Here is a 20,019-nt window from a genome sequence, read left to right on the forward strand (position 1 = left end):
TATTACAGCCTCTTATTTTCCACTCTGGTGTAAGTTTTGAGTCTCCTTGATGTCTAGCACCATTTCTGTAGAGATGGCTCTCTAGCTGTCACATTTTTTTTTTTTTTTTGTTGAGGTAGGTCTCCCTGTAGCCCACACTGACCTGGAATTCACTATGTAGACTCAGGATGGCATAGAACTCACTGCAATCCTCCTATCTCTGCCTCTAGTACTGGGATTAAAGGCACACGCCACCACACCTGGCTCACTTTATTATTTTTTTAAACTACTTTATTTTTATTTATTTAAGTGAGAGAAAAAAGCTGGGGGTGAGGGCGAAGGAGGGAGAGAGAATGGGTGCACCAGGGCCTCCATCCACTGTAGACGAACTCCAGATGCATGCACCACCTTGTGCCTCTGGTTTATGTGGGTCCTAGGGAATTGAACATTGAATTTGCAAGCAAGCACCTTAACTGCTAAACCATCTCTCCAGCTCTCACTTTACATTCTTCTTCTTTTTTTTTTTTTTGGTTTTTCGAGGTAGGGTCTTGCTCTAGCCTAGGCTGACCTAAAATTTACTACGTATTCTCAGGGTGGCCTTGAACTCACAGCGATCCTCCTACCTCCACCACTGCCTCCCAAGTGCTGAGATTAAAGGCATGTGCCATCACGCCCGGCTCACTTTGCATTCTTTTTTTTTTTTTGTTTTTTTTCGAGGTAGGGTCTCACTCTGGTCCAGGCTGACCTGGAATTAACTCTGTAGTCTCAGGGTGGCCTTGAACTCACAGCGATCCTCTTACCTCTGCCTCCCGAGTGCTGGGATTAAAGGCATGCGCCACCATGCCCGGCTCACTTTACATTCTTAATGTTATGGGATGGTCACAGTGTGTTCGCTTGCTCTGTGGTTGTGGTTATATAAACAGTCCATGCACAAGTAAACAGATTTCTTGAGATACAGATCATACACTGACCTTCATGAACACTGGTCCAGGACAGTAGGAAGTACTCTTGGTCTGCAAAGTATGCCCACATAGCTGTCTGCAGCATTCGCTCCTCCCAGGCTGAAAATCAATTTGGCCCATTGGCAGATAATGATAACCCATCCATTTTGAGACAAATTTGCTGGTTTAGCAGCTGTCTCTCCAGCTATGACTATGAAGGTGTTTGGCAAATGTTTCTCCAGGTAACTCCCCTTACTGTGTCCTTCCTAGGGGAATCTCCAGCCTACAAAGAATGCTCCCCATTGACATTCCCTGTGACTTAAACTCTGTTTTACCTTTACCTACACCCCCTTCATTTATAAGCTAGGTTTTGGTTTATGCAGAATTGTTTCTGCAAGAGTGTCCCTTCAGGGTACAAAGGTCATGTGAGGAAGGAAGCCATGAGGCCTCCTGGCTCACATGGATCTGTCCCCAACCATATGGCATGAGCAAAAGAGGCCATTAGGACAATTGTCACTAAAGCATAGACAACCCTTCATTGTAGAATGTTCTGCACCTCTTAGGCCCTTAGCTCCCTAGGAACCAACAAAAAATCAGAACCCAGAAACACAAGTACCGTACTGTCAAGATCCTATGACCTTCTGTTTTACTGTTTAAAGAAATAAATTTCTGGGGGCTGGGAAGATGGCTCAGGAGATAAAGTACTTGCTATGCAAATGTGTACTGAGCTCAAATCCCCAGCACCCATGTACAACTGGACACTGTGGTGGACACATGTAATCCGAGTGTGCCTATGGCAAGAAAGGAGACAGAGACAGAAGAATCTGCCTGAAGCTCACAGGCCAGCTAGCTTGGCTAACACAGCAGGAAAATGACCAACAACAGACCCTGCCCTCAAGCAAGGTGGAAGGCACAGACCCATACCAAAAGTTTCCCTCTGACCTCTACAAGCAGGCTGTGGCACATGCGCACTGCACTAGCTCATAAAACAAACAGTTTCCGGTAACAAACTGCATGCCCCAGTCTTTCTAGCTCAGGCAGCAAGGACAGCCCAGAAGTGAAAAAGCCAAATAAAACGGCTCCAACATGCTGGTGGAAATAAGGCACTTCCACATTGTCTTCATCTTTATGATAAAACCGTCATGGATTCCAGAAAACTACTTCTCAGAGCTATCTCAGTCAGGATATGAGTTTTAAAAAAATATCTAGGTGGGCTGGGGAAATGGCTTAGTGGTTAAGGCATTTGCCTGCGAAGCCTAAGGACCCTTGTTCAATTCCCCAGGACCCATGTAAGCCAGATACCCAAGGGGGCACATGCATCTGGAGTTTGTTTGCAGTGGCTAGAGGCCCATTTTTTCTTCCTATCTGCATCTCTCTCTCATAAATAAATATTTATATATACATATACATATATATATATATATATATATATATTTATTTATTTAAATCTAGGTTTTTCTTTCTTCTCTCTCCTTCCTCTCCAACCCCCCACCCCCAGGCAAGGTCTCACTCTAGCTCAAGCTGACCTGGAACTCACTCTGTAGCCTCAGGCTGGCCTTGAACTCACAGTGATCCTCCAAATTTAGCTAGGACCATGCCTGGCTTAGGTTTTCTATTTAAAAACAGACATGGGAGGGTGGAGAGATGGCTTAGAGGTTAAGTGCTTGCCTGTGAAGCCTTAAGACCCCGGTTCGAGGCTTGATTCCCCAGGACCCACGTTAGCCAGATGCACAAGGGGGCGCACGTGTCTGGAGTTCGTTTGCAGTGGCTGGAGGCCCTGGCGTGCCCATTCTCTCTCTTTATCTGCCTCTTTCTCTCTCTGTCACTCTCAAATAAATAAATAAAAATAAACAAAAAATTTAAAAAATATATGGGCTGGAGAAGATGGCTTAGTGGTTAAGGCGCTTGCCTGCAAAGCCAAAGGACCCTGGTTCAATTCCCTAGGACCTATGTAAACCAGATGCACAAGGGGATACATGTGTTTGGAGTTCATTTACAGTGGGTGGAGGCCCTGGCATGCCCAGTGTCTCCATCTCTCTGTCTGCCCCTTTCTCTCAAATAAGTAAAATATATTAAAAATATTAAACAAACAAACAAACATGAAGGAAACTGGGCATGGCATCACATGCCTATAATATAACATTAGGGGAGCTCAGGCAGAATTACAGAAAGTTCAAAGCCAGCCTGGGCTATAGAGGGAGAAAGAACTGGTCTCAACCCTCTCCCTTCCCCCCACATGCCCCAATAACAGAAAGCAAGACTCAGGAACAGGAGGTGTAGGTATTCTGATCTTATGTCCATCTGATACAAGTAGACTTAAGAATAGAATTTGAGGGTTAGAGAGATGCTTGGTGGTTAAGGAATTTGTCTGCAAAGCCTAAGGACACTGGTTTCATAAGCCAGATGCACAAGGGGGTGCATGCATTTGGAGTTTGTTTGCTGTGGCTAGAGAATGGTACGCCCATTCTCTCGCTCTCAAATAAATAATTACAATTTTAAAAAAGAATAGAATCTGTTTTTTTGAGGTAAGGTCTTGCCTAGCCCAAGTTGACCTGCAACTCATGGATGGCGATCCTCCTACCTCTGCCTCCCCAGTACTGGGACTAAAGGTATGCACTAGCATGCTCAGCTGAAGATTAGAATCTGAAACCAGTTTAAGACTAGACAACTTCAACCCACTTAAAACACGAGACAAAAGTTTTGTGTTTCCTATAGTTCAAGTGAGGTCATTATGCCAAGCTTTAGTCTAGAAGATTCCATAATTTCTCTCCCTCCCTCCCTCCTTCTCTCTCTCTCTCTCTCTCTCTCTCTCTCTCACACACACACACACACACACACACACACACACACACAAAACAGAGCTTAAGAAGTCTAAGTTAGGCATTCCTGGCTTAGTTAATTAGCAGGCTATCTCTCCCTCCCTCCCTCCTTCTCTCTCTCTCTCTCTCTCTCTCTCTCACACACACACACACACAAACACACACACACACACACACACACACAAAACAGAGCTTAAGAAGTCTAAATTAGGCATTCCTGGCTTAGTTAATTAGCAGGCTATCAGAATCTGGCTATACCATAAAAGGGATTTTTGAAATCCTGCCCCAGAAATAAAGCAACTTTTGGACTCTAAATTTCAGGGAATACTACTATGAAATTGAAGTAAAAAACCAAAAACCTTTGAGATCACAACTATGATAGCAGCAGTATCCATTTCTGTGGAGGTACATTTCTTGCTGTTTATTTTAAAACTACCCGTGTATGCACAAGTGTATGGGTGTGTGCATGCTGGTCAGAGGGACAACCTTGAGGCATATGTGCTCGTCTACTTTCTTTGGGTCAGGGTCTTTTGTTGCTGCTGGCAAGCTGGGCTCCCGACTTCAGATCCTCCTAGCTCCGCCTCCTACGGCTATAGGCACACTGGGATCACAGATGCATGTACCACTTTGCATCCAGTTTTACAGGAATGCTGGGGAGGACTGAACTCAGGTTCTAGTCTTTGGAGCAAGCATCTTAACCTGGGCCATCCATCTCCCAAGCCCTGAGGTATGTGGTTTCATTTGAAAGACACAAGTGCAATCATTTCTACTGTAAACTATGGTATCAAGATGACTATCACATAACTTTAAAGTACATTTTAAAAGTAGTGCACATTTCAACCAGAATCTGAAAATGTGCCCCTTTTTCTAGTATTACCCAAAGAGAGAGACAGAGGCGGGGGAGGGAGGGAGAATATGATGAAGAATGGAACATGCAAGTACTAGAAGACATATGTACTTAGGTTTCATCCCACAAACTCTGTGAAGCCCTTCTCCCAATGGTACCTTTGGAACACACTGAAAAAACCATACATTTGTGCAACCTTTATTATAGGCCTATAATGAGTCGAGTCCATTCATCCACAAAGATAAACGAGGAAAGCCCCAGTTCTTAAGAATGCAGGAAGATGGATATGAAAAATATCAATGCAAACATTTTAAATGTTATCCAAATATCATTTTGAAATACATAACTACCACAGATAAAAGGTATATTTTAGATAAATAATCACTGAATCACTGGTGGGAATAAAACAGCTGTGAATGGATATACACTTTGAAGGAAGGCACAAGACTGGTTAAGTTCTTCACCTGCCTGCTTTCTGTTTTTAAAAGGTGTGTCCTGGGATAAAAAGCAAATAATGAATAGACAGGAAAGATCAACTCATGTGCTAGGCTGCATTAGTCTAGAAAGCCTCAAAGTCCTTAACTGTTAACAGGAACTTTATCTTCGTATGCTCACTTCATACAAGTACCATTTGTTGTTTGTCCACTAGCTCTTTCCACTCTTATAGTAAGTAGTATCTGGAATAATCCTTAGTGAACTTCTGTCAGGGAGGTGGGCCATTCTACTCTCCATTAAAATTGCAGTTCTTGGGCTGGGTAGATGGCTCCGTAGATAAGGAACTTGCCATTCAAGTCTGAGTACCCAAGTTTGAATCTCAGACCCCATGTAAGAAGTTGAATGAAAGCTGTGTGGCTTCTGAATTCCAAAATGTTTAAGAAAGATGGAATGTCTGGAGACAGGAGACTCTCCCTAAAGCTCGTGGTTAGCATAGTAAAAAATGGCAGCAGAATGAGAAACCAGGACTGAAAGAAAATCCAAAGAAGAGCTGGGCGTGGTGGCAAGTGCCTTTAATCCCAGCACTTGGGGGCTAGGGGGATCTACGGGGATCTCCGTGTGCTCAAGGCCACTCTGAGACTACATAGTGACTTCCAGGTCAGCCTGGAATAGAGTGAAACCCTACCTTGAACCCTCTCCCACAAAAAGAAAAAAAAAAATCCAAAAAGAAAGACCCTGCCTCAAGTGAGGGGACAGTAGACAGACGTGAAAGCTTTCTTCTGATCTCTACACACATGCCATGTGTGGAATGCATGCTTGTACACACACAGACATGAGAAAGTATTAAAAAGAACTTGTAGCCCTTGCAATCAGAACAATATTGCTAATGGGGCTGGAGAGGTGGCTCACCAGTTGAAAAGCTACTGCTTGAAAAGCTTAATGGCCCAGGATTGATTCCCCATTACCCACATAAAGCCAGACACACAAAGTAGTGCATGCATCTGGAGTTCATATGCAGGTGGCAAGAGGGCCTGGTGTTTTTTCTCTCTCTCCTTTCAGATTAAATATATATATATATTTAAGCTGGGTGTGGTGGTGCACGCCCTTTCATCTCAGCACTTGGGAGGCAGAGGTAGAAGGATTACCGTGTGAGTTCAAGGCCACCCTGAACCACATAGTGAATTCCAGGTCAGCCTGAGCTAGAGTGAGACCCTGCCTTGAAACCCTCCAGCCAAAAATTGTTTTAAAAAGGAGGAAAGTGCCGAGCGTGGTGGTGCACGCCTTTAATCCCAGCACTCGGGAGGCAGAGGTAGGAGGATCGCCGTGAGTTCGAGGCCACCCTGAGACTCCACAGTGAATTCCAGGTCAGCCTGGGCTAGAGTGAGACCTTACCTCAAAAAACCAAAAAAAAAAAAAAAAAAAGGAGGAAAGAGAAAAAATGAGCAAAGGCAGGGCTCCTCTGGGACAGGGAAACAATGGATGAGGCAGAGGGCAAAGGCCAGCAGAGGGGCACTTTGGCAGTATACTCCTGTCATGAGCTATGCACTCTAGGACACAGGCCCTGCTGCTGGTGGGTCTGTTCTCCACTGCGGCTGCTGGTGGTGACTGCAGTGCCTGGCACAGCTGTGCTACTTGACAGAACAGTGAAGCAGGCATGAATGTTGGTGGCAAGCTAAGTACGTATGTAACAGGTAGCAGTGCTTGAAACAAGGTGGCGATTGCTACTGGCAGTGCCTCCAGCCCCCTGACTAAGGCACAGGTATCAATTTTAATCACCACCACGGGTGCTCACTTCGGCAGCACATATACGAAAATTAATCGCCACCATGGGATCACTCTCTAGTGGAGGAAAAACACGTGCCAATCGTTTTAACACTGTTCTTTCACATAGCTCCGCTCATGTGCCAGTCACTCTGTTAGATGCCTGGGATAGCAGTAAACAAGACAGGAAATCTATGCTTGCGTGGGGGTTTCAATCCAGAAAACACATGCTACTCCTGCAAACAGCTAACCCTAACTGGACACCTACTGTGTGTCTGCCCAACACTATCTTATTACCCTAGCTGAACCTCTTGAAGGAGATGCTATTAACATCCTTACAAAAGAGAAAACTGGCCGGGCGTGGAGGTGCACGCCTTTAATCCCAGCACAGAGGTAGGAGGATTACTAAGGGTTCGAGGCCACCCTGAGACTACGCAGTGAATTCCAGGTGAGCCAGGGCTAGAGTGAAACCCTACCTTGAAAAACCACCCCCCCCAAAAAAGAAAGAAAACTGAAGCATAGGGTAAATGAAGAGTATGACATTATCAAGGATGGAGTGAGTACAGATGCGCAGGCTAACATGAGGGATGGACTGATTAGCTGGAGAAATCTTGTCAGAAGTTACACAAGTATCTGACAGGAGCCACGCTCTGCGTGCTGAAGGTGCACTTAAACTTGGAGTGTAGTGTACTGTCACGGGGCTGATGTCCTGCACCTCAAGCTGCTCTAAGTGGAAGTTGAAGTCCACTCTATGATTAAATGTCCCATGCAAATGCACTCACATACATCCGTTCTCACTTAGGCACTAGGGCTCAAACCCAGGGCTTCAGGCTTTCTTGGCAAATCCTCTACCAATGAGCCACACCCCGGACCAATCATTAAAGTTTCATTAATATACTAACCACAGCGCTTAAGTATAAGGATTTATCATTGTTATTTTCCTGACTTGTCACTTGAGGTTTTTTTGGTACAGCAATGGATTGGCCTATTACGTGAAGTCCCAGGCATCACTATCTGACAGATGGAAGAAAGTGACAGGCTGTCCCTTGTACTCCTTGCCACTTCCAGTAACTCACACGGTCAGCTCTGCTCAGTGTGGTGGTAGGCTGACCCGTCATTTGTCCTAACCCACACTCCTGTTCTCCAAGTATCCTTTTGGGCAATGTGCTCCAAGCAGATGAACTTTCCCCTATTTCTGATAGGTCACTATCACCACTTTTTGACCTTTCCAGGACAGAGCTGCACCTTGAAAGGGACCAGCTGCTTATAACCCATTACCGGAGTAACATTAAAAAGAGGACACAGGGCCGTGCATGGTGCTGCATGCCTTTAATCCCAGCACTTGAAAGGCAGAGGTATGAGGATCACCATGAGTTCAAGGTCAGCCTGGGCTACAGTGAGACCCTACCTCAAAAAACCAAAAACATGGGGGCTGGAGGTGGTTAAGGCATTTTGCCAGCAAAGCCAAAGGTCCCAGGTTCAGTTCCCCAGTACCCATGTAAAACCATATGCACAAGGTGGCACACGTGTCTGAAGTTAATTTGCAGAGGCTAGAGGTCCTAGTGTGCTCATATTCTCTCTCTCCCTATCAAATAAATAAAATATTATTAAAAAAAAAGAAAAACAGGACTTGGTGGCTCACACCTTTAGTCCCAGCAGTCTGCAGGGATGAGACCAGCTCGGGCTACAGAGATGTCCAGGTTTGCCTGGGCTAATGTGAGAACCTGCCTTAAAAAAAAAGGGGGGGCTGGAGAGATAGATGGCTTAGCAGTTAAGGTGTTTGCCTGCAATGACAAAGGACCCCGGTTTAATTCTGCAAGACCCACATAAGTCAGATGCACAAGGGGGCACATGCACCTGGAGTTCCTTTGCAGTGGCTGGAGGCCCTGGCGTGCCCATTCTTTCTCTCTACCTCTTTCTCTCTCTCAAATAAATAAATAAGTAAATAATATATATATTTTAAAAGACTAGTGAGATGGCTTAACAGCTAAATGCACTTGCTTGCAAAGCCTGTTGGCCTGGGTTTGATAACCAAGCACCCACTTAAAGCCGTATGCAGAACATGTGTCTGTGATCCCGGCATGCCTACAATAATGGGAGGCAGAGCCAGGAGAACCAGAAGCTCACGGCCAGACTCTTCTGCAGTGGCGAGAGACCCTCTCTCACAAAGTGGAGCACAAGCGCCTCAAGGGTGTCCTCTGACCGCCACACATGCGCGTACCTTGAGAAAAGGTTAATTTGCAAGAACAGTTCCAATACACTTCATTGAAACAGAATCTATGTATCCATTTCTGCTTTTGTCTAAACATAAAGGTAGACCTTTCATATTAAAAAAAAAAGTAAACACTCCAGCAGGGAAGAGTGTGTGAAGCCCAGTCTCACGTTCTGCTGCCTCCACTTAAACCTGCCGGCTGCTGCTGGGGTTCAGTGAGGGAACTGCTCTGACGCAGGACTTCCTTCAAAGTACCAAGTAAGTAACAGTAAGCGGCAGACGGCGGGGCCTTGTCCTCCGCAAAGGCACATGGCTCTGTGGGCTGTGACAGACCTTAGATCTCGCAGCTTCGCTAAACGGCTTGGGAACACATTCTGGCAATATTTTCATGGATTTTTGTTGCTGTTGTTTTTCAAGACAGGGTCTCACTCTAGCCCAGGCTGACCTGGAATTCACTATATAGTCTCAGGGTGGCCTCGAACTCACAGTGATCCTCCTACCTCTGCCTCCCAAGGACTGGGATCAAAGGTGTACCCATCATGGGTAAGATTTTTTTTTTTTTTTTTTTTTTGGTTTTCCAAGGTAAAATCTCCCTCTAGCTCAAGCTGACCTGGAATTCACTATATAGTCTCAGCGATCCTCCTACCTTTACCTCCAGAGTGCTGGGATTAAAGGTGTGCACCACTACACCAGGCCCCAATTATTTTCATGTATTTTTGAAAGAGGGAGAAGACAGCCTTTTGTCTCATTCACACATCTCATTATTATACATAAAGATTTAAGGCAGCTGTTAGAATTAGTGGCTAAAATGATATTCAGGAAGACATTCAAGGACAGGAACAGAAATATGATGCTAAGGCAAAATAAGAACAGAAATATACATGCCTGGGTCACAGAGCTGTGTAATCACTCTGTACATATCCTCAAGTTCCAAACTAGAAATTATGTGACTAGAGGTAGACATGAAATCCTAGCATGTTCTAGACAATGTCCATATTCTATACATTGCCTCTTCTTTTCTAGTATAAACACCACACATGCATCTGTGCGCGCGCACACAGCCCCTCTCACACACACCCTCACCCCGATGGGTTTATGGGATTACAGCATAATTTGATGCATACTTTCTGGAGAACATCTGCAATGTGGAACAAATTTGCTTTGAACTGCAGTGACCCTCTAACCCAGAGCTCCCTTCAGGGGATTTAGCTTTCAGAAATCAACATGGATCCGGGGAAAGTGTTCTCTGCCGTGATGGTGCCCACTGCAGTGTTTTAACAGCAAAGCACTGGTAATGGTCTGTGTCCGCGAGCAGGAACAGATCAATACACTACGATGAAGAACAGAAGACTGCCGAGTCATCAAAACAGCAAGGCACCAGATACTGACCGACAAAAATATAGACTGGGAAATTCTGATTTGCTTCATAGAAACTTTGGAAATATTCTGATATCCGGGGGAAAAAATAGTTACAAAAAACTCCTAAGATTAAAGTGACAAGTTCATATGAGTTTTGTGAGAGCTGCTGAAAGGCACACTCCTAGGGCCTTGTTCTCAAGCATATACAATTACAATGTAACCAGAAAGAAGACTCACATTATAAATAACATTCCCAGGGCTGGAGAGATGGCTCAGTGGGTAAAGGCGCTTGCTAACAAAAGCCTGACAGGCAGGGTCTATCCCCCAGTAATCATGTCAAGCCAGATACACAAAGTTGTGCAGGCATCTGCAGTTTATTTGCAATGGCAGGTGGTCCTGGTGCACCCACTCTCCCCCCTTTCTCTCTCTCCTTGCAAATAAATATTTTTTAAAAATAGCATTCCATTTAAAAGGTAGCAGTCCTACTGGGCGTGGTGGCGCACGCCTTTAATCCCAACACTTGGGAGGCAGAGGTAGGAGGATCACCACGAGTTCGAGGCAACCCTTAGACTGCACAGTGAATTTCAGATCAGCCTGGGCTAGAGCGAAACCTTACCTTGAAAAAGCAAAACAAAATAAAAAAACAAACAAAAAGGTAGCAGCCCTGAAGTTTCTTAGTTAAGCTATAACTCACTGAAATTCCTGTTTTTGAGGCATGCATATGCATGTATATGTGTAAAGTATGTGTGGTTTGTGATGTGTTATGGTGCATGTGGGTGTGTGTGCACAGATTTGTGTCCTCCTTGTGTGTGTGTGCAGAGGCCAAAGGACAACATGGTGGTGTGAATGTTAAATGTCCTCCATAGCCTCATGTGCTAGTGATCCCAAGCTGGTGGAGCCTTGCTGGAGGTGTGTCACCTGGGCAGGCTTTGATGTCATGCCCAAGCCCCACTTAGCTCGCTCTCTCCTTTGTTCCTGCTACTGAGATGTGACACCCTATTGTCTGCTCCTACTGTGCACCATGATGAAACTGACCCTCAAAACAATAAACTGGAAACAATTCTTTCCTCCCATAAGGTGCATCTGGCTGGTTGTTTTGTCCCAGAAATGACAAGGTAATCATCATAAAAAGCATGAGACGTCCTCTATGGGGACTGAGCCTATCACTCAACCCGGAGCTGCCATCTTCAGTCAGAGAGTCCCAGCACGTATGTACTGTGAGACCCATATTCCCTAGGTCCTGAGTATAGCTCGGACATAAAGTACCCCCTACCTGGAGACAGCTGAGTTTGTGGGCATTCTGCACAGTAAGAGAACACTAGCAGAGGGCAAAGAATTTTTATTAAAAATTTTTATTTGAGCCGGCTGTGGTGGCGTACGCCTTTAATCCCAGCAAAAGTAGAAGGATTGCAGAGAGTTCGAGGCCACCCTGAGACTACAGAGTGAATTCCAGGTCAGCCTGAGCTAGAGTGAGACCCTACCTCGAAAAAAAAAATTATTTGTACATTCCCATCAGATGGGAAAAAAATGAATGGCAAGGACATAGAGCAACTGGAAATCCTACATACTTCTAGGGAAGGGGAGTGAACTGGTACAATCACTTTGAAAAACTGCCCAGCACTTTTCTGTTAAAGCTCAATATTCAAATGTCTTACACGTAGCAAATATACTTCTACGAGTATAGCCAAGAGATATAAGGGCTATGCCCATCTATGAGGTGTGCACTAGAACATTCATAAAGTACCACTCAGAGCATCCTGGAGTCTTCAACAATCCAAATGCCTGTGATAGATTCCCTAACCAAAACACCACTCAGCAATAAAAGTGAACTAAGTATAATTACTCCAATAACGTGGATTAATCTGACAAGTATCCTGAGTGAAAGATAGATAGATAAGATAATACCATTAGAAGTCAGAAGAATGAAAACTTGTCAGAGTATCATGCCTGGAAGGTGACATAAGGGACAGTTCAGTGGGGCTTGTCACATTGTGCTACTTTCTTTTCTAAATTAATTTATCTGTGAGGAGAGTGGGAATGGGCACCGCAGGGCCTCTTGCTGCTGCAAACAAACTCTAGATGCAAGTGCCACATTGTGCACCTGGCTTTACAAGGGTACTGGGGAATTAAACCCAGGCTGGCAGGCTTGGCAAGCAAGCACCTTTTGACAGCTGAGCCATCTCCCAGCTCCATAGTCTGCTTTTTGGTCTGGGTGCAGGTTACACAAGTATGTTCAGTCCGTGACAATGCAGTGAGTTATGTACACATAAGAACACCTTCCTTCATATTTACTGTGATTCAATAAAAGTTTTACAAATAAAGATATTTGCTTGAGTCAGCAGGGAAGTGAAACCAACGTTTGCGTAGCTTTTGTATTTTTTTCTTTTAACTGTATACAGCCGTGCGACACATTGAAAAAAAAAAACAACCCAAGTTGTTACAATTCCATGCACATTAGCTTTCCTTTGCTAGTCTGTGTAAGGCAAAACTTAATGCTGAATACGGAAATAATGTCACAAATACAAATATAAAGACTGCCTGAAGCTGGGTGTCGTGGCACACACCTTGAATCCCAGCACTCAGGAGGCAGAGGTAGGAGGATCACTGTGAGTTCAAGGCCACCCTAAGACTACATAGTGGATTCCAGGTCAGCCTGGGCTAGAGTGAAACGCTACCTTGAAAAGCCTGCAAAACAGAAAAGGCTGTCTGAAACTTGGGGGGGAGGAGGGTAGACTCCATCTCCCTCAGTGGTCCCAAACTCCCTGGTTTTCAATAAAGAATTTTGCACAACAATTTTAACAGTTGTAACATGTCTTTCCACTCAAGAAAAAAATGTTAAAAAAATTATTCTTCCCTCTCTCCCTTTCTTTGTCAAATAAATAAATAAATAAAAATATTAACAACAACAAAAAAATTAACAACAACAACAACAAAAAGGGCTGGAGGGATGGCTTAGTGGTTAAGGCATTTGCCTGTGAAGTCAAAGGACCCAGGTTAGCCAGAGGCACAAGGGGACAAACGTATCTGGAGTTCATGTGCAGTGGCTGGAGGCCCTGGCGTGCCCATTCTCTTTCTCGCTCTCTCTGTGTCAAATAAATAAATAAAAATATTAACAAAAATATTATTATTTATTTACTTGAGAGAGAATGTGGGTGTGCCAGGACTTCTTGCTGCTGCAAAGACACACACATACCACTTTGTGCATTGAGTTTTACATGGGAACTGGGGAACTGAATCCAGGCCAGCAAGCTTTGTAAGCAAGTGCCTTTAACGACTGAACCATCTTCCCAGCTCCAAGATGTTGGTGTGTGTGTGTGTGTGTGTGTGTGTGTGTGTGTTGAGGTAGGGTCTTGGGTCTTGCTCTAGCCCAGACTGACTTATAATTCACTATGTAGTCTCAGGGGTGGCCTCAAACACACATGACAATCCTCCTACCTCTACCTCCCAAGTGTTGTTTTTTTTTTTTAATATTTTTTGTTCATTTTTATTTATTTATTTATTTGAGAGTGACAGATAGAGAGAGAATGGGTGCACCAGGGCTTCCAGCCACTGCAAACGAACTCCAGACACGTGCGCCCCCTTGTGCATCTGGCTAACGTGGGATCTGGGGAATTGAGCCTCGAACCAGGCTCCTTAGGGTTCACAGGCAAGCGCTTAACCGCTAAGCCATCTCTCCAGCCCTGATTTTTTTTTTTTTTTTTTTGAGAGAGGGCAGAAATGGGTGCATCAGACCCTTTAGCCACTGCAAATGAATTGCAGATGCATGTACTACTTTACGCAGCTTGCTTTACGTGGGCCCTGGAGAACCAAACCCAGGTTTCAGACTTTGTAGGCAAGCACCTTAACTGCTGAGCCATCTCTCCAGCCCCAAGATGGTTTTAATGGGGGGGGGGGAACCTAGCTACTATTTACTTGCTTTATATTTCTATCTTCCCAGGCAAAAAGCTGGGCTGTCCTGATTAATACTCATTCGATACTTGACAACTCTTTCCACTGCTCCCTGGCACAGGATTCATAGTATCTTCTTTCTAGTTTTGTGGAATCAAGAGTAAGTTGTTTAGACTTCTGTAAATCCCATTTTACCCTGAGAAAGTACATGAGGAAAGTAAGGCAATAGGAAAAGACAAAATAGAGTACAAAGCCACAACAATGAATATACTGCATATACCTTGGAAGGGTTTTTGTTTGTTTTTTGGCTTTAGAGAATAGATGCACCAGGGCCTCAAGCCACCGCAACAGAACTCCAGACTGGGATGGAGAGATGGCTTAGCTATTAAGGCACTTGCCTGCAAAGCCAAAGGACCCAGATTCGATTCCCCAGGACCATATAAAGACAGATGTAGATGGTGGTGCATGGATCTGGAGTTCATTTCCAGGTTCTCTTTCTCTATCTGCCTCTCTATGTTTCTCTCTCTTTCAAATAAATGCATAAATAAAATAAAACGAAATAACTCCTGTGAAAGCTAGCTGGTCACGCATAGATTTTAGCCGTTTATCAATCTAAAAATTGTAGTCAGAATACAAAATCCACAGCCAGCTTAGGGACAGGTAAATTCTTAGAACAAAATAAAGAATTCTATGAAAAGTATCCTGGCACAGGATAGGTATTTCAATTGACTAAATATACATCCATTCAACACATACACCTATTTGACACCAGTAACTGTTCTAGGTGTTTGAAATACAATAAAACAAAGTCCTGTGCTTGGTGGAGCTCACATTCCAATTGGGGAGGACAGAGATGAACAAACACAATAAACACACATATCATGTGGCAGATCCCAAGGCTGTAAATTTTATGGGGGAAAATCCAGTAGTTTTAAAGTGATGTTGGGAAGTAGATGGAGGAGTTGTTGGCAATGTTTTTTTTAAAAAAATATTTTATTAGTTATTTATTTATTTGAGAGAGAGAGAGAGAATGGGCATGCCAGGGCTTCCAGCCACTGCAAATACCACCTTATGCATCTGGCTTATGTTGGTCCTTGAGGAATCGAACCTGAGTCCTTTGGCTTTGCAGGCAAGTGCATTAATCACTAAGCCAACCCTCCATTGTTGGCAATTTTAAGAGAGTTGAGTGAAAAGACCTCCTGGAGAAAGTAATTTTTTTTTTTTTAAAGTTTTTTTGGTTCTGTTATTTCTTTTTTTTTTTTTCCCGAGGTAGGGTCTCACTCTGGTCCAAGCTGACCTGGAATTAACTCTGTCATCTCAGGGTGGCCTTGAACTCATGGCAATCCTCCTACCTCTGCCTCCCGAGTGCTGGGATTAAAGGCGTGCGCCACCACGCCCGGCTGGAGAAAGTAATTTTTTTAGCTAGGCGTGTTGGCTCGTGGCTATAATCTCAGTACTTCATAGGCTGAGAGAGTGTGAGTTCAAGGCTAGCCTGGGCTGCCATGAAACCCTGCCTAAAAGGAAAAAAAAGATGGCTCAGTGGATGAAGTTCTGAGTAGCTAAATTCATAAAAGCAAGGAACTGTAGTGGAATTCTGTCACACCAGTGCACTTATTGTGAGAAGGGAGACAGATTTCATGCAAATTTGTGAACAGCTATGAGACCCTGCCTCAAATGAGGTGAAGACCAACTGGAAAGTTGTCCTCCGACTATCACAGGCACACCTCCCAAATAAATGCAGTTTTTAAAAGGTAAATATTTCATCTGGGCATGGTAGCATACACCTTTAATCCCAGCACTTGGGAGGCAGAGGTAAAAGGATTGCTGTGAGTTTGAGGCCAGCCTGAGACTACATAGTGAATTCCAGGTCAGCCTGGGCTAGAGCAAGAGCCTACCTCAAAAAGAAAAAAAAAAAGTAAATTATAGATATAATTTTGTTAAGATTTAACTAGCGGGATGACAATCCTAGAATTCTTGAAATTATAGTCAGTACTAAATATATTTTCTTTTTCTTTTTAAAAAAAATTATGCATTTGATTTTTGCTTAGTCATGTATATTAATTAAATCTTGAGTTTTTTTTTTCCCATAGAATAAATTTTACTGTCTCTGCGGCAAGTAGTCAATAAATAAATACTCTGCCTTCATCCCATCTTTCCTTTCTGAGTGTCCTCTTCTCCCTTCATTCACTGCTTAGCAACAGTCACAAAGCAAGGACATCCCTGGAAGACACACCTATCCTCCTTCAACTTCCCAAGACTTTTAACAGTTTTAACTTCTAGGAAGGTTGTGGTTACTCTTAATTAAGGGTTTTTTTGAACTTTACTTTGTCCTTGCCCACTAAAGCATGTATTCATCTGAAAACCATGCAGAAATCTTACAAGCAAGCTTTTGAGGGCAAATTATGGGTATACTATAGACTAACGCGTGGAAATGGGACGGGATCGTTGGCTAAACTCAAATTAGCAATGGCAACATGACTTGATATTTTGGGGCTTATTATCATGCCATTTGTTTATGAAGCAGTAAAAACACACATCCGCTTGGGAGTTAGCACGGATAGCCAGTAATCATTGGTCTAAGTGCATATTTTAGAAAACTCAGCAAATGTGTAAATGATGTATAGTGAAGGATATTCGATACTGCATAGAGGATCAAACTACTTTACAAGCCTCCCTTTTCTCTAAAGAATTTATTTCTTTATTTAAAAGACATTTGAGTATTAAAAAAAAAAAATCTAAAGCCCATACTGGCAAGACAATCTCATTTGCAGGTGGCTTTTGTAACCGCACCCGGTTAGGTTGTTTTTCTATTAGTAAAATATTGTAGATTGCTAGGTAACATAAAGGAAATCTGCTTTCATAAGAACTAAATATAGCAATATTGCCAGGAAAATTTTGCAATACTGCACTTAAATTGTTTTTAGCCTTGGGCAGTGGGGACGAACCCAAGAAGGAGATGGTGAAAACTGTTCAGGGTTCTAATCACACCAGTAAAGGGGAAAACTACGGGCAGCAATTTTCATTTCATCTCATAGACTTCACTTCGTATATTTCCATTATCTAGTGCTGTGAAGTCTTATTCCACTACCTCAAAATAAGACAATATAAAACAAACAAAAAAACCCAACCCTCACCTAACTTCAAATATTTTGCTTTTTATTTCATTATTTGACAGAGAAAGAGGGGGGAGTGGGAGAGGGAGAGGATGGGCATACCAGAGCCTCCAACCACCACAAACGAACTCCAGACACATGCACCCCCTTGTGCATCTGGCTAATGTGGGTCCTGGGGAATCAAACCAGGGTCCTTTGGCTTTGCAGGCAAACGCCTTAATGGCTAAGCCATCCCCCCAGTTCTCCCCCCCACCCCCGACCTAATTTTAAAACATTAACAAGGAAATGGTGATAAAATCAATCAGCATTCAGTAAGCTTTGGTATACTTTCAACACAAGGGAATGGAAAGCAATAAGGTGCTGGTCTCTGATCTTCAACCCATATAACCTTTCAAAAACTGCAAGTGAGCCGGGAGTGGTGTTGCACACCTATCATGCCAGCACTGGGGAGGCTTTAAGATTATGAATTTGAGGTTGGCATGGGCTGCATAGTTGAGTTCAAGGCCATCTTAGGGTGTATAAGCAAGACGGTCTCAAAAATGAATAAACAAAAGCTAAAAATGATTTATATAGCTTTATGCATACAAATATACATAATCTAAACAAAGAAATAAACACCTTTTCCTCCTGTCCCAGTTCTGTGGGATATGCCAAAGTGGTTAACATTTATTTGTGACACTGTCATATGCTTGAGTAAGAAGCCCCTCCCGAGATTCCTCAGTCAGAAGGACAGATAGAGCAGTTTGCTCCTATAATCTGTCTTGCTTGTCTCAAATTGATATTCCCATTCCAAACTGGGGAAAGAAGTAAACATCTGTGGGAGAGACCGTGGCGCTCATGTGTCTTCTGCCCCAGAGGACGCTTACATTCCGAATGTCATGTGCAATGCTGTCTGCACTCCCCAGTCGCACGGCTTCCTTAACTATCATCTGAGTAGCTCCTCTTCCCCAAGGCTAACAGTAAGAATTACTCTACTTACATATTTTGCCAGCACCCTACATCTCCAGCCCTACCATCTTCAGCTCATTAACTATGAACAATCTCAATCCAAATGTAAGGCTTGAGACACCCAAATTTCTGGCATTTCTAAAAACAGTCTACTGTAAAGGAAACATAAGGAAACTTTTTGGTCAGAGTTGCTGGCCCACAAAATGCTCAGACTTACAAAGTATAATTCATGTAAACTGTTAGGGCATACACTTTATTCAAAGATAAAGGGAATCAATACAATCGTGGACTTCAATAGGTTATGAAAATACTTTCATGCTGTTTTAAAATCCATTCCCAGCAAATCAGCAACTTCTCTCATCTCAGGAACTCACTCAGACCTTGCAAATCTAAAAACTCAATTTTAGAGTTAAAATACATCTATAGAATTAGTGAAAGGGTGAGCATTTACCCATGGCTAGAAATGAATTTCGACAAATTTAAATCTCAGGGGCTCCATGAGCCTAAGTGGAATTAAAACAAAAGTTGTTTTGTATTCTATTAATAGCTGATGATTAAACGCATATCTGATTTCAACTGGAATTCGCTTATAAGTACTTAAACTTACTAAACTGGTCACTAATCCTATGTCTTTCTGTTTCTGGGGGAAAAAAAAATCTCCCATTACATTCAAATTAACAGACATTCTGTAAAGTTAGGTCACTTTTTTTTTTAAAATTAAAACCTCGGTCTCTTTGGCTGACTTCACAAAATCATCGATGTAGAAAAAGCCTGAAGAGTTCAAGGAGGGCGTTTCAAGTGACCCCCAGAGCAGATTCACCACCAGCCTAGAAGGTTCCCCCCCCAAACACACACACCCCAGCCGAGGGAATGTGGCTCACCTGGCTATCGATTATTTCTAATTACAGGGAAGTTTCTCCCTACATTCTTGGGCGCTTTCTTTTCTCCAAATTCTTTGGTCACTTGGTTCTTGGGGGAGGGGGAAGGAGAGGGAGGCCAGCGCGGTCACCGATCCCAAAAAGAAGTAGGGTCAGGATGATGGTGGTGATGACCCTGAAGAGCCCCACATTTCTTCCTCCCCTTACCCAACCCCCACCCCGAGTACCGACTATGTATGTATGTATATGTGTGTGTGTGTGTGTGTGTATATATATATATATATATATATATATGTATGTGTGTGTGTGTGTGTGTGTGTGTGTGTGTGTGTGTATATATATATGTGTGTGTGTGTGTGTGTGTGCATATGCATATATGTATGTATGTATGTAGAAGGGGGGACGGGGCAGGCCTTCCCGCGGTCAGTCCCCAGCTTTACATCAAAGATAAAATAAATGAATAAATAAATAACTAAATCTCGACCCGGAGACCACGGCGAGCTGCGGGCGGGGACTCGAACCCCCGGGAAGCTCCCCGATCCCCGTGAGGTTCCCAACCTCGAGCCAGGGTCCTGGAAAGCCCGGCCCGCGGGCGCCTGTGCACTCACCCGGTACGTGTTCTCCGTGAGCCGGTTCACCTCCTCGGGCCCCCGCGACATGGCTGCAGGCTCCGGCCGGGCTGGCGGGCAGGCGCGGGCGGCTGCGGCTGGGGCCTCGTGGCCGCTCCACCCCGGGGCGGCCGGAGCTCCGACGAAGCGAGGGCAGCGACGCGCGGGGTCGTCGAGGGTCGGCCGAGCCGCCGCCGCCGCCGCCGTCCACCCGCGAGCCCGAGTGTGAGG

General features: G+C 44.0%; 1 protein-coding gene across 1 annotated transcript in view; it reads right to left on the reverse strand.

Annotated features, from left to right (window-relative positions):
* Positions 1-19,875, reverse strand: part of Baiap2l1 (BAR/IMD domain containing adaptor protein 2 like 1) — a 105,478-nt gene extending 85,603 nt beyond the window's left edge. The window contains exon 1 of the mRNA XM_045143757.1: positions 19,789-19,875. Within this exon, the coding sequence (XP_044999692.1) occupies positions 19,789-19,839 (51 nt within the window). The 5' untranslated portion in view covers positions 19,840-19,875. The remainder of the gene's footprint in view (positions 1-19,788) is intronic.
* Positions 19,876-20,019: the final 144 nt, after the last annotated feature.

The sequence above is a fragment of the Jaculus jaculus genome, chromosome 2 (genome assembly GCF_020740685.1).
Source record: "Jaculus jaculus isolate mJacJac1 chromosome 2, mJacJac1.mat.Y.cur, whole genome shotgun sequence".
Classification (NCBI taxonomy): Eukaryota; Metazoa; Chordata; class Mammalia; order Rodentia; family Dipodidae; genus Jaculus; species Jaculus jaculus.